This window comes from Antedon mediterranea, chromosome 5, assembly GCF_964355755.1.
Source record: "Antedon mediterranea chromosome 5, ecAntMedi1.1, whole genome shotgun sequence".
Taxonomy (NCBI): domain Eukaryota; kingdom Metazoa; phylum Echinodermata; class Crinoidea; order Comatulida; family Antedonidae; genus Antedon; species Antedon mediterranea.
In genome coordinates, this window is record NC_092674.1 from 31,443,329 (window position 1) to 31,458,479 (window position 15,151).

A 15,151-nucleotide genomic window follows, 5' to 3' on the forward strand; every position below is an offset into this window, starting at 1 on the left:
ATTAATGTTTTATAGTTTCTCTCAGATTGAAATTGTTAGTTCCGAAAATTAATTTGAATTATTTGAATTAAAATCACACGGATGTTTGCTTTGAACCTCTGCACCATGGCAATTTGGTTCTTTCTCACACGGATGTTTGCTTTGAACCGTCTGCACCATGGCAATTTGGTTCTTTCTCACACGGATGTTTGCTTTGAACCGTCTGCACCATGGCAATTTGGTTCTTTCTCACACGGATGTTTGCTTTGAACCATCTGTACCATGGCAATTTGGTTCTTTCTCACACGGATGTTTGCTTTGAACCGTCTGCACCATGGCAATTTGGTTCTTTCTCACACGGATGTTTGCTTTGAACCGTCTGCACCATGGCAATTTGGTTCTTTCTCACACGGATGTTTGCTTTGAACCGTCTGCACCATGGCAATTTGGTTCTTTTTCACATGGATGTTTGCTTTGAACCGTCTGCACCATGGTAATTTGGTTCTTTCTCACACGGATGTTTGCTTTGAACCGTCTGCACCATGGCAATTTGGTTCTTTCTCACACGGATGTTTGCTTTGAACCGTCTGCACCATGGCAATTTGGTTCTTTCTCACATGGATGTTTGCTTTGAGCCGTCTGCACCATGGCAATTTGGTTCTTTCTCACACGGATGTTTGCTTTTGAACCGTCTGCACCATGGCAATTTGGTTCTTTCTCACACGGATGTTTGCTTTGAACCGTCTGCACCATGGCAATTTGGTTCTTTCTCACACGGATGTTTGCTTTGAACCGTCTGCACCATGGCAATTTGGTTCTTTCTCACACGGATGTTTGCTTTGAACCGTCTGCATCATGGCAATTTGGTTCTTTCTAACACGGATGTTTGCTTTGAACCTTCTGCACCATGGCAATTTGGTTCTTTCTCACACGGATGTTTGCTTTGAACCGTCTGCACCATGGCAATTTGGTTCTTTCTCACACGGATGTTTGCTTTTGAACCGTCTGCACCATGGCAATTTGGTTCTTTCTCACACGGATGTTTGCTTTGAACCGTCTGCACCATGGCAATTTGGTTCTTTCTCACACATATGCCTGCTTTATGTTCCTTTGGTATCATATGGTAATTTGATGTTAGCCGAGATTAAAGGCTCTTAAGTTAACCAATAGTTACATCAAAAAACACTCTGGGGTTGTTAACCTTCTTTTGAAGCAATACTTGTTTGTCTTGTTTTCTGAGACTTTTGTCGCTATGGTAATTTGGTGTCCTCTCAGCAGACTCTTAATACCCATGTGCTCATTTCATAGTGAACAACAAAACTCTCATTGTTATTTTAAAATTTAATAATAAAATGCTACATTACCCATTTTCCATCGCATCCCTTGAGGCTCTTAAACAGAATCTTCAATTCTTTCACTGATATGCTATAGTTTGCAAGCACACCTATGATCTCTACAAGCAACTCTGTAAACAAGACAATAAAATGTAAATTTGTTAATCATCTTGCTATTATTAAAGTGCACTTCATTATGAGAAGGCTTTTAGGGCAGCGTACTGGTGGTAATTGACAATCGGGAAATAATTTACATTTTATATAATTGTGCACTAAGCTTTGAAATCTGTGTCAATTATGAGTTAGCAACCAAGCTTGCCCAAGGATGCCTAATTTTGGATTGATAGTCTTATTTATACTCTTTTTCAATTGAGCTTATGTTTGATTTTAATGCCATTACAGTAGTTCATTATAAGCTTGTAGTGGGGACTCCTTGATATAATATACGATATGTGTTGAAAGCTCCATAATAATATGAGAATAACGGCATTTTTCAGATTGATAATCAATATCATTACTGATAAACCAACACACACAATATCCCATCATACCAGCACAATCCATAATACAGGATAATGTTATGTGGCTTGTGTATCTTGCTTGTGTATCTCATTGTGTTTTTGATTGATGTATAGTGTACTGATACTATACCCTCTCTCATCAAATAAGTCAATGATGTAGATAGATAGAGTGTTTTAGTGTTGCACACCAAGGATAACCAAAGTCCTTAGACTTGTTTCAGATGGAATACTCTGGTGGTGAATTGAGAGAGTGTACTGCGTTAAGAGTGTACATGTACAAGGGCTGGCTTAACGTCTCATCCGAAGGAGCTCTTTTACAGTTTTACCAAAAAATTATACCTGCAATGATTTCCTCCGATTGTGGTAAGCGGTCTAGCAGTTTCTCAATCAAACCAACACTTGTACAGGCTTGTAAATTTAACACACTTCGCCGAACAATGCCGCAAAACATACTCCATATTTCAGCCTATAGGAATAAGAAATCATTTGTGAAACATGCGAGATGAAGAGGAATAAACATGGTTTCAGAACTGAAACAGTTAATACATAAATTTCACGTTATAACTGTATACAGGTAGCATGGCCACCTGTATTTAAATCTAATGTAAAAGCAACTTAACTGGACTACAGTAACTATCTGTAGTGACCTATGCACTTTAAATTTTGAACCTTTAATTTTATGTAAAGTATTGCACACTGTATGTTTGACTGTGATCAACAGTATGCACCTTTTTAGTTAGTACGTACTGAACCTATGTAAACCTACGTACCTGTTGTGTGACCTGACAATGACTCATAAGTTCCAGGAGATGGTTGACATTTTCCGGGTCGTCTATGATGAAAGCACATTCTAAATCAAATTCACGACCAACAAGCTAAGGGCAAAAAAAAAATAAATAAAAAAATCAATATCACTACTTCAAAGTATAGTAAACTCAAGGTAACGTAAAAAATAAACAATGTTTTATTTATTGGTTATCTACTCTATGTGAAGCATTAAACCACATTTTTGCTCTATCTTTTATTTATTTATTTACAGTATTTATTTATAGAATTTGAATTTGTATTCATATTTCAATCTTTGCTGTATTATCTTCGCCTATTTAACAAAAGAGTATGTTTTTAAGTTTTTAAATTATTCGTTTATATTGGTATACTGCAGTATAGTAATACTGATGTAGGGAGATGATAAAATAAAACTCCTTCATAAACCTTGTGGATTGCCCACAGTGCAAGCACTTTCAATGATACAGTAGCTTTACAATAAACAGAACAAATAAAAGAAAAGGTGAGGTATGTATGGGTGTTGCTGCTCACCTGATGGCGTGGTCACGGACGATACCACTAACTTGTAGGGGAATACTACTGTAAGAATATTTTTACTTTCGATATTGAACGGGAAAACCTGTATGTCGGTTTATCCAGGTAAGTTAGTCACGTAATAGACAGTAAAATTAATACCTTTTTTTTATCATAATATATGACACTTAAAAATGTAAAATAATAAATGGTTTGGTAAACAGTGGTAGTAAATGTAGTAGCATTTTATTTAATAAAGATGCAATAGAATACAACAGTTATAATAGATCTACAGTATTTCATAATACTACAGTTTAACTAGACCATAAATTGTACAGAATTGAATATAGATACTGTTCATAATAACGAGTTGACAACTAATTTCAAAGCATCAGTATGTGTTGCTATGGTGATAATTGAGGCTGATCCTTTTTATTGTGACACACACCGAAATTAATTAACTAGATTGAATGAAGATGAACATGCTAAAAACAAGAACAATTTACTTTCCTGACTGCATATAAATTTCCAGTCATATATTATACAATTAATAATATAGTTCATGATTCTTTATTAAAGGCTGTCAGTGTCATAATCTAGGGCCTTCTTCTTATCGAATCCACTATGTATATGAATACGGACACTCCTAACTTGACTCTAATCTACAGTAGGGCCTAAAAAAATGTAATACAAAGTATACAAATATCTTCTGCATCCATCCCCTCCTGCTTTCCAGATCAACCTAAACTATGACAAAACTGGCCAGTATTAGTTGCAACAGAGCAAGGGTTACAATATTGGGATAGTAAGTCTGTAGGTAAATCCACTGAGAGTCATATAGTAGACAGTTTTAAACTATAAAAGTTTGATATCTAAATTTAAGAATAATTTACAATGACCATTTCATTTTATTTCAACTGAATTACCATGATTGCATTTAATAGATTCAGTAAATCTTCTTCATGAATTTATGCAGTCTAAATTAAGTTGTTAACTCTAATAGTCCTGGTACATTACTTAATGTATGAAATGCTTTAGTATTATAATGTAGTATGAATTGGATTAATGTCTAAATTTATTAAGTTATTTTAACATTTATCAATGTGTAGCAATGTAGGTTAAGTTATTTTGAGCATTAATACAATTAGTGGGCTGTATTCAGTCGATGCTAGAAAGCTAACATATTAAAGTACTCATCACAGGAGACAACTATTATGATAGAAACAAATAAAAACCTTGCAAATATTTTCCTTTGCTTTGTTTTATTAAGAAGATTTTTCATAAACATTTTATGCACATTGAAATGGATTCTTTTTGGAATTGAAATTTATTTAAATTAATTAGTTGAACATTTGATTAATATTACTGTATAATGTTGTATTCTTACTGTATATATCGTTGTATGGAGGGCTATAAATCAGCCATCAACAAATCTCACAACTAATCTACAATCAAACTAATATTGTAATGTTTCCAAGCACTGTGTAACTACGACAGGAAGTCAAAAAATGTGAACAATTAGAAATGATTGTACATTGGTCCATGTTATGTTTTCAGCAGGCATTGTACAATACTTCCCTATTTACTTTTTTTGCTTTAAGTCCTATTATCTTTATACCACTTTCTCGGATACTAATGCTAAAAATATCCGTATCCATCAGATCCATACTCAATCCTGTGTGTACGCAATAAACTGAAATGCATGCATAATATAATGTCGTCTCTCAATGCACATATAGTATACTGTAGTAACAATTGTTTTGCATGAATCACAATATGTTATAGTAATTTTTTGTTTCAAATTCTAGTCAATCCATAGATAGTTGGTCTGAGACTGAGTCATTGACTATTAGGTGCCAATATTTCACACTTTTTACTAAGGTTTTCACTAATTCTATAATCCTTAAAAAAAAATTGAATAAAAAAAATGTCAATAGGGTAAAACATCAATAAACAGTTTATTAATTGTATTTAAACCGTGAACAAAATGTAAACTGACGATTATTGATTTCCTCAATGGTCAATGACAACAAATATTTATCTATCCTCTCAAAATCTCTCGGGTCTACTGTACTTCAATCTAATATCCATCTTCATAATACGCTAATTACGAGTGTCACAGAATAGGCATCAGATACTGTTGTTTTGATGATGATATATCTTCAGGGTATCCACTGGTTTAGAATTTTAATTTACTTCACAGATAGGAAAAAAGTTATTAGTCATTGAAGAAAGCTATTAAAAACAAAAACGCATCAAGTTGATAGTATGTATGTTGTTTAATAAAGTACCTGTGAATGATTGTTTTTTTTATTTTTAAGCTACTAAAAATAGTGAAACAACATATTCCTATACAACAAAAGACCTGGATACAGTAATGAAAACATTCAGTCCCCAAAATTGAAACCTTACTGTACTTCTGTATTACATGTACTCAGGGTTTTGTTTATTGGCAGAGACACAGAGACTTTTACACAGCTGTTATGGTTTTGGTCTGATATTTTTTTTAGGGTTCTGTAGACTGTAGTACAGTACTTTCGTACAAAATCTCTCCTATTTTTTCTACAGGTGACTGAGTTTCCTTTATCTTGATCCTTTCAAAAAACCTGTTAAAAGTATCTTCACTATTCCTTCCTTCCAGTAGTGCAATAGTCTCAGACCAAATTGGTTTTTTAAGCTCTGTCTACACTATTAAAACTAGTTTGACAAAAAGTGTGATGTGCCCAAATATGGTAGTGAAATGCTTAAATATGGTAGTGATATGACATCATCATTTCGATATAATATATGTCACATAAAAGTTTGATACTATAGTGTAGACAAGACAGAGCTTTAACATTGTAAAAAACCACACAAAAAAACAATTGCAAGAACTGTTTACAGTATGGACACAGCAATAAAGGAAAAGAGAGAGCACATTCATCACATCAGATCTATTTATTTAAACGAGTAACAAAGTATTGTACTGATGACAAAAGAATTTACATCAAAGCGGTAACATAAAGGAAATATTAGAAGTCTGTATGTATTTAATTGAACCCATAAACAGCCATGCAGTTTCACGATTCTAAACCTTAAGGGAAAAATAAATGTTCTTTTATATCCAATATGTCTAAGAAAATCCATTATAAACTGAAATGAAAATTGTTCTTCTCGATTGTTGATATTGGTTGAGAGAATCATTGTTAATTTACCGATACAAAAAAAAAAATACTTGGGATTTTCTACTGTAAACAAAATTTCTTGCTATTTTATGTTTGTCAATAATATTTTTATCTCAGTATTACAATTTTCAATGGGTTAAATTAATTTATGGTTTTTAAAGACATAACAAAAAGTGTACAGTACATTTTTTACAATTAATTTATGGTTTTTAAAGACATAACAAAAAGTGTACAGTACAATTTTTACAATTTTCAATGGGTTAAATTAATTTATGGTTTTTAAAGACATAACAAAAAGTGTACAGTACATTTTTTAGATTGAAAAAAATGTTTTGAATTTAAAACAGGAACTTTCAACAATAATTTTAATTAAATAGATGAGCAAATCTTATTCGTTAAATGCCATTAACTCGGTAGCATTTTGGGCTATGTTTGCTTGATTAATTGTGTCAACAAATGGAGGCTAAGGATCTCAATCGTAATATCGATGCCGTCAACGAAGGTTCAGCAATTCACAGGCAAAGCGTATAGTATCGCATTAAATTGGCAGAAACTATTTGATTTGATTTTCACAATATTCATTGAGATGGTCAACAACCACTACAAAAATGTAAACTTGGGGTTATTCAAAGGTCAATGAACTCTTACAATTTTAATCATTAAATACTAAATCATATTTATTCAACTTAATGTAGACTTACCAGGAAAGTACTGTAGTAAGAACAGTATAAACATTTATTTCAATATTAAATATGTTTTTAATAACTTAAAATGTACACTGACAAAGATAATAGCTTTTGAGCATGATTGACAAAAGATAATAAAATACAGTTAGTTCTCATAATACTGTAATGTGTATTACAGTAGTTTATAGTAGTATAAACAATGGACATAAATTAAACTAATTAACATAATAATAAACAGTTGTAGACCATTATGCTTCAGTTACAAAATTAAAGACATTGTTGTTAATGTTATACAATTACACTATAACAGCATGTATTTTGGAGGAAATACTGTAAATATATTATTATTTTACTGCAGTACTGTACAGCATGACCCAAGACAAAGTTGTCAATGGGCGTGGCACACAATGGCCTAAAAGTATACACACCCAGTGTGAAGTCTTAATAGCCTATCAAGAGCCAAGGGGGTAGTCAGGGCTGCAAATTAAGGGGTATTTGGTCGCATTTGCGACCTAATTTTTCTGTTTGCGACTAAAGAATCAGAATAGGTCGCGCATAGCGCGACAAGATCGTCTACTTGTGCGAGTTGTTTCAAATTGAAGTCGGGTGTGTTTTCCCTATTTCAAACACTGTGTAATTTAATCTCTCTCAGGAGTTTCCACTAGTCACCGCCGCCGCCGCAAAGGAGTCAGGTTCATTCAAGCGTACAAAGCCCCTAAACATTTTACACTCGTTGTGATTGGAAGTTCGTCCATTTATTGCATGCTGCCTTACCCAATCACACAAAAGGACACCAAACACACAGCACAGTGTGACGCGCGGACGACACAAACCTCGTGGAAAATCACAAACAATTGTACCGCCGTACACAGAATTTAGCCAGGGCGGGCGCGGTAGATACAAAGGATTGTCGCCGCGCAGTCATCAGCATTTTTTAGGCAGTATAAATGGTTATATCATGATTAATAAATAATGTAATTAATGATATAATAATATCTATTCATTATATAGATTAAACAGCAGTATTGTTTATCAGTAGATTTAATACTTTATTCCAGATTCTGATTATCGAAAATTATATATCAGAGAAAATACCGCAACAACGCGAAGTAGCTTCGTAGATAAAACAGACCACGTTGTTGGCTTTGTAGGTCACATTGTTTGGCTTCGTTAGTAACCTCAATAAACAACCTCACGATAGTAAGTAACAAGGTGTGAAAATTATTATTTAATGTGTTATTTTTGACTGGCGGAGGAGGACCAATTTGTAAATTACTAAGAAATATATAATATAATAGTTTTTATTCGTAAATGTTTCATTCGTGTGTGTTTTTTTACTCTCAACGGCGAATATAAATTTCCCACAATGTAAACGTAGAGACACGATCCAACACAATAATGAACTATGCCAACTAATAAAAATAATATAGCGAACGTCCAGTCGATCCAGAAACATGCAAACAAAAAGATCGTAAACAATTCATTCTAAATAATAATAGTATCAGAACGTTCAATCGGTCGCTCAAAAAGACTGCCGACAGAAGACCGTAATTAATACAGACCTAGTTTTTTGGTCACATGTCATGAAACGCGATACTCTGTTTTACCACCGCAAACCTCTCGCATGCTTTTTTTACTCGGTACGAGGGGGATGGCTACAAAACAGTGTACCTGAATTTTGCGTCACATGAAACGTAATACAGCTCTAAACTGTTCGCACGTTTTTCCCCTCCAAATTCTGGTCGGGTCTTTTGTCGTAATAATAATTTACAAAGGCCTAGGCCTATGTTAAATCTTAACATGGAATATATATTTATTTTGCATATATTTTGTTGGTGTCCTAGCCAAGGTGTTGTTGTTTTTATAATTCGCTAAACCATGGAGGTATAAATACCTCCATGGCTAAACCAAGGTAGGATTGAATCATGTAGGCCGCCGAAACTCTCTCTGCGTGAGCTGAGGGCCTCGGGCCCGATTTCGTCTCGTCGGCGGATGTCCTGCCAAATTAGGACAACCGATGTGTAGGGCGGCTACAAAAATTAACGTCTAGGATTTTAATTAGCCAACAATACATGTTTGTTTCCATTGTTTATGCTCATCTAAAGGCGATGACATTGGTGTTTACAAATTACCAACCCTACGAACCACCCTACGATCGACGCGTAGATATTATCATAAAATCGTAGGCATGGCAACGAACAATACTTTGGAAATTACAGGATATGTTTAGCGAACAATGACCTACGATCTATTTACGCGTAGGCTACGAAAGGTTACGCGTATATACAAAGCAGTAATTTCTTTCTGTACCGTGAATATAAGTGGCGCATCAGGACCAGTGCCTAAATGTGCATAACCCAAATTAATTGAATTCTTCAGTGCTGAATTTGTATGTGCTCAGAAATCGATTGAAACAACCTATAATTACTCAAAAATCCCCCCCCCCCAAAGCGGGGCCATTGGCGGCCCCCCCTGACCCCCAGCCTAATGTTGTACTGTATTTCATTTTTATACACCCCCCCCCCCCACTAAACTAAAAACGGATCTGCGCGGATGGGGTTTGAGGGAAGGGGGTTAGTTGTCGATGAAAAGGTGCTACTAAAAAAATTGGTGGTGCTACCAAAAATTATTATTAGCCATCATACAAATTTGATAGTGCTACCAAGTAAAAAAGTTAATTTGCAGCCCTGGTAGTACTACTAGTAGTACTGTACTTTTTACAACTAAAATGAAATTATGACCTACTTTTTGAAACTAAACACTGTACAATGGTATAGCAAACAGGAGAGGAATGCAATTCACACAGTATTTCCTTTTAAAAGTTTAAAAACTTTACCAAATTAAAATTATTTGAGGGCTTTAATGTATTTTTCAATAATAAATTGATTGCAGAAAAAAAGAAAACCACTCGTGCAGTCAATGTAAATTGTAACTGTTATCTTACTTAAGATTGTCTCCGTTTTTTTGATTGACTTTGTAATCATGATTGTAATCTCTTAAATCAATAAAATATAATAGGATTAATTCTTCACACAATCTGCAATATGGTTTAATACGCGGCTACGTTCTTGACACGTCCAATACCAAAGTACATTCAGACGATTACCTTCTTAACACGTCTGCTAACTGTACAGTACAATGTCAGTCAGCTGCAATTCTTATGATGGCCAGCTGAACTTTAGCTCATGAATGTGTGTAAAGTTAAGTGTTTTCATCTGAAATACTTCACAGTGTTTAAATTATCAACACATCGTTCGGATGTTACGATAACTCTTGGAGAATGAACAGCTCATTGGTCTTGAAGCGCCCTCGATCAGATTGAAAATCAATTTAGAGATGGAAATTTAATGGACGTGATGCATTTTCCGGGAGGATTACATAATTCTATCAATATCTATAATGGTTTGTTATTAAACCCCAATGGCTTTTGTGAGATACAGCTGTGTTGATATTGCCGACTTTTGTTTTAGTATAATTTCTAAGAATACTGTATGTCTCATCGGTTTAAAATTCACCCTTCAGGGGTATATTACATTTTAGAATGTCCTTTTGAATTAAGTATTTTTTTGTACATCTCAATCATAGAGGTATAAAAATGTAAACCTCCATGTCTCAATCAACAAAGCCCTAATAACTTCAAGTAGGCTCAAGGGTTTGAAGGAACCTATTTTTGTAGACGGGGAGTGATGCTAGCTTACATGATACCGTAATTTTGAGGAAAATAAATCGGCCTATAAAAATCCTGCCAACTTTGAAACAGTTGTAGTACCATGTAATCTGTCTTTTTTAAGGGGTTTTCGTTAAAAATGTTGTATGTTCTTTTTTTTGGTAACAATGTGTAAAATGTATAAGAACATTGAAATGGATCAAGACCATGGCAGCTTTTAAAGAAGAATAAAAGACAAGTATCACTCAGTAGTTTGGCTACTGTATAGACAGAAGAATAAAAAACAAAAGAACTCTTCAAATATTGTAGTTAAGCAATATCATACAGACATCATTTGCTAATATTGACAATGTTTATAATTAAAACTTAAGACAAGAATCCAATCTGAATGTAATTGCATAATTGTGTTTTGTTAAGTAAGCAGGACAGCCATATTGGATATCATATAATCACTGGCAATACATCAAGGATGACAAGCCAAGCAAACCTCAAGTGTAGAAAGTAGAAATCCAATACGTTGCTAAATCCTTTGCATTACTAATGGTTTTATGGAGAATAGCAGCTTTCATGTTATAAAGTCACAATTTAGAATTCAAATAATCCATGAACTTCAGTTACTGAAAAAAATGTTTTTATCACTGCTGGTCCATTGGACCGGCTGCCTCAGCATTATAAAATCTCCAGGCATTATTTAGTACAGTACCTCCCAGCGATTTACTATTATTTATTGTACAGTTAAGAATGGAATACAGTACATGCAGGGCCCAAACTACAGGATATAGACTTTGATAAATTAATGTAAATTGAATATGACAAAACAGATTGCCAATTTTTTTTTTTTTTTAACATTTTTAAATTGTGTCTACTACCTGTATTTAATATTTTTTTGTTAATACAAAAAACTGTAAATCCACTGAAAAATCATTATTACTACATGTAAATATTTAATAGGCAGTATTATATAACACCTATATAAATTCCTGTCATTTGATTGGACGAATGTGGGTCACATGGCGTGCAATAGTACGCACTATTCAACGATCGTTAAATAGTACTTTTTGAAACATTTTTGTGTACGAAAAAAAACGTCTAGATGTTATATAAAACAAATAATGAATGTTTTGTATTCGTGTAATGGTACAAATAATGGCACTTGGTGAATGATGAAAGGTTATATCAACTCGGCTTTGCCTCGTTGATATAACCTTTCATCATTCACCTCGTGCCATTATTTGTACCATTGCACTCATAAACATTCATTATTTGTACAATATTTGCAATGTATGGAATTACTGTAGAAGACTATGCTAAAAGTAAGTAACTTTCGGATTCATGTAGGACATACAATAGGTCATACTTCTGTTTACAATCTTTAGGGCTGCCTTCCTATTTCATAATCTTGAATCCACCGATGCATAATATACAGTACAGTATACAGTAGATTTAACTTTACACACGACTAGTATTTTGTATAAAAACTGTAAATATTTTCAAAACAAAATATAGAATTTACTGTACAGTAGTTTACTTTACGAAAAAAAAAATTGTTAGTTAAAAAATTATGATGATGTGAATAATCATAGAGATATTATAGTTCACTATAATATCTCTATGGAATAATCAAACATGTTACAGTAGTTAGATAGTAGGTGGTATCTTGAAAATTGTATAAATGCAACTGATGCCAACCTTTAAAATGCATGCAAGTAAACACATTTCAGACTCAAAATAAATACATAAAAATAACATTTAAATTTAAAGGAAAATTTATGTGTAATTTAAAAAGAATTAGACCATGCATGACGTAAGAATTTAGGCCCTAAAACAAATGGTATCACACCCACGCAACATGAACATCTTGCTTACACACCCTGGCCCAGAAGAACAGAATTACAAACACATTATAATTATTAAAATATTAATAATTAACTAGACATGTAACTCGTCACTTTGACGAGTTTGGTTATCCGCCGCGCAAGTGGTGCAACATTAACATTAAGGGGATAGGTTGAGGACAAAAGGAAGTGTTCACGTTGGCATTATGACCTGAACTGAAGAATATGATCTGTTGTTATTGCTGAATTTTATTATTTAAATTCATATATAGTATACACAGTATAATCTGTATCCATATCACATACAGTGTAGAATAGGTGAAATTACGGGACCCGCTATTTATTGCAATTTTTAACATGTTGATGGTTTTAAAATGAAACGCGAAGTTAGCAATTCCGAAAGGAAATTATCTCAGCAACAACGTATTAGCGTGTAGAAGAAATTTGAATACGTTAAATATTGATGCGCGCTCTTTTAAATGTAATGAATTATGACGAAAAAGATGAAAATACGACCTTTTTTATTTAACTGGCCATATGATGACGTCACAACATCCGATTGGCAACATTTTTACATAATTTCATATCTACAATCCAATAGCTTCCAGAAAAAGTTTTAATCGTGATTATCACATTTTATTCTTACGAGCTATAACAGATTAAAATTTACTGTAAATATGAAATTGATGCCACACGTGATTTAAATATTTAGGCATGATGACGTCAAAAAAATTAAAATATTTTTAACTCATGCGAAAGATAGTTGATTGACCTAGACAATATCAAAATCGGGGTGAAAATGGAAAACGGATAAGTGGAGATGCGCTCTATTCAATGTGATGAGCTATGACGAAAGATACAAAAATCCTAAATTTTATATTCGCGTGGCCATACGATGACGTCACAATGTCCGGTTAACCATATTAATACCTGATCCGATATCTACAACTCATCTACTTCCAGAATATGTCATCCACAAAAATTTGACCGTCTAGTTTAGAAATTACGACTGTTTAAAAAAAGGCATATTTTAAACGAATTTTTTAACCTTTTCATAAAAAACGCGCGCAAATTGTCCAATTCGACGTGCTCGTATGACGTATCTTTAAGTCGAAATTGTTTAAAATTTGGTAAAATTACTAGAAAAGGCTGGAAAAACATAAATCACGCGAAAAAAATACGTTTTCAATGCTACGTGCGCACCGCACACGTAGAAATGTGCGCACGCGTGGGAATTTTTGACATGCTTAAAACGACATGAAACGCGTAGAAAGTTGATTATAAATTAATTTTGCGCATTTTGAAATTTTAAATGTGCGTGCGCGCGTAACTTTGTGTAAAACACGCAATTTTTTTTCAACAGAAATTTAGCGCATGATATAAATTAAACTTTTGCAAAGTTTCACTTTAAAATGTTATTTGGTTTTCGACATATGTTAAATACGATAAAATCGTTAAATCGCGCGTACGTCACGTTGCGCAATTGTAAACATCATGAAAAGCTTCGCTTGACGACGTTACATAAATGTCAAAATGTTAACATAGTTAACAAAATGTTATGTTTGCGAGTTTTAGAGAAAAGCGTTACACAAAAATCATACAGAAAGAAAGAAGAAGAATAAAAAGTTGATGATGATGATGATGATTTCGTACAATCACAAGAGGTTATCCTGCAACTTCGTTGCGGATAACCAAATTATTAAATAATAAAATATGGTAAACTGCTGGTGGTAGTGTGGTAAGTAGGTCCATTATGGATGGATTTCTTTTGTTTTCTAGCTAGATGGTTATTTTCGTAGGCCTATGTGGATCTTCTATCAATTACAAAGGTTTGAACCTACTGTATGTAGCCTCTAGGCTCTAGTCTAGGCCTACTGTAGTTCGCCAACCCTCATCAAGCAGCATCCAGCCGGTGTGTGTATGCGAGTAAGGTGGTTGTTCATAACATTAACAGAGGCCTGAGTTTTTTAGAGCAAACATTTATCAGCGCATACAAAAAACAGATATTAAAACATCGCAAAATAAATAATAACTTACCAGGTTAAAAACAGTATCAAAAATATCCCGATCAGAAACCTCCTTTACTTCCATCAAACCGATCAAAATTCCGAACTTCACCTTCGTCGATGCATTCGCCGACGCAGGCATATTGTCGGCAAAAATACTTTTTTTCTCGGAAATATCGTCATTCGTTTCCTCAGCAGCCATTGTTGCTATATAAAGATCCTTTATAAGTCTTGGAATGGCAAACTGCTTCAGAAACCGGTGATTAATCTGATCGAAAATCCCTTAATTAATTCCCAGGTAAATTACCACAAAAACTACCATTTCTGATGTTTTCGGGGTTTATGTAAAATGTTTGTGTTTATTTCCGCCACGTATCATACTTAACTATAAAGTTCGTTTACCGAAACAGAACATCGTCGTCATTACAATTCAATCTCGTGATTTATCAGGCTCGGGCTCAGTGTTTGATATTTTAACTGCACGTACGGTATATATCAATACTTTCTTTGAATATATTGTAAATAAAATTACCATAAATAGATATTAAATGCAATGTTAGTTTACATACATTTTTCCTTTTCCTCATCTTCCAGTTCTTAGTTGCCATGATTTGATGATCCATTATCATCAGATATTTATTTATATTCTGTCTTTTACAT

The 15,151-nt window shown here is 33.6% G+C and overlaps 1 protein-coding gene across 4 annotated transcripts in view; it reads right to left on the bottom strand.

The window, feature by feature from the left end:
- Nucleotides 1-14,838, bottom strand: part of LOC140050499 (neurobeachin-like) — a 111,460-nt gene extending 96,622 nt beyond the window's left edge. For all 4 annotated transcript variants that reach the window (XM_072095722.1, XM_072095720.1, XM_072095721.1 and 1 more), the window contains exons 1-4: nt 14,523-14,838; nt 2,605-2,709; nt 2,174-2,300; nt 1,344-1,444 (exon numbers count right to left, since the gene is read on the bottom strand). In XM_072095722.1, the coding sequence (XP_071951823.1) occupies nt 1,344-1,444; nt 2,174-2,300; nt 2,605-2,709; nt 14,523-14,693 (504 nt within the window). In that variant the 5' untranslated portion in view covers nt 14,694-14,838. The remainder of the gene's footprint in view (nt 1-1,343; nt 1,445-2,173; nt 2,301-2,604; nt 2,710-14,522) is intronic.
- Between the last annotated feature and the right edge of the window lie 313 nt (nt 14,839-15,151).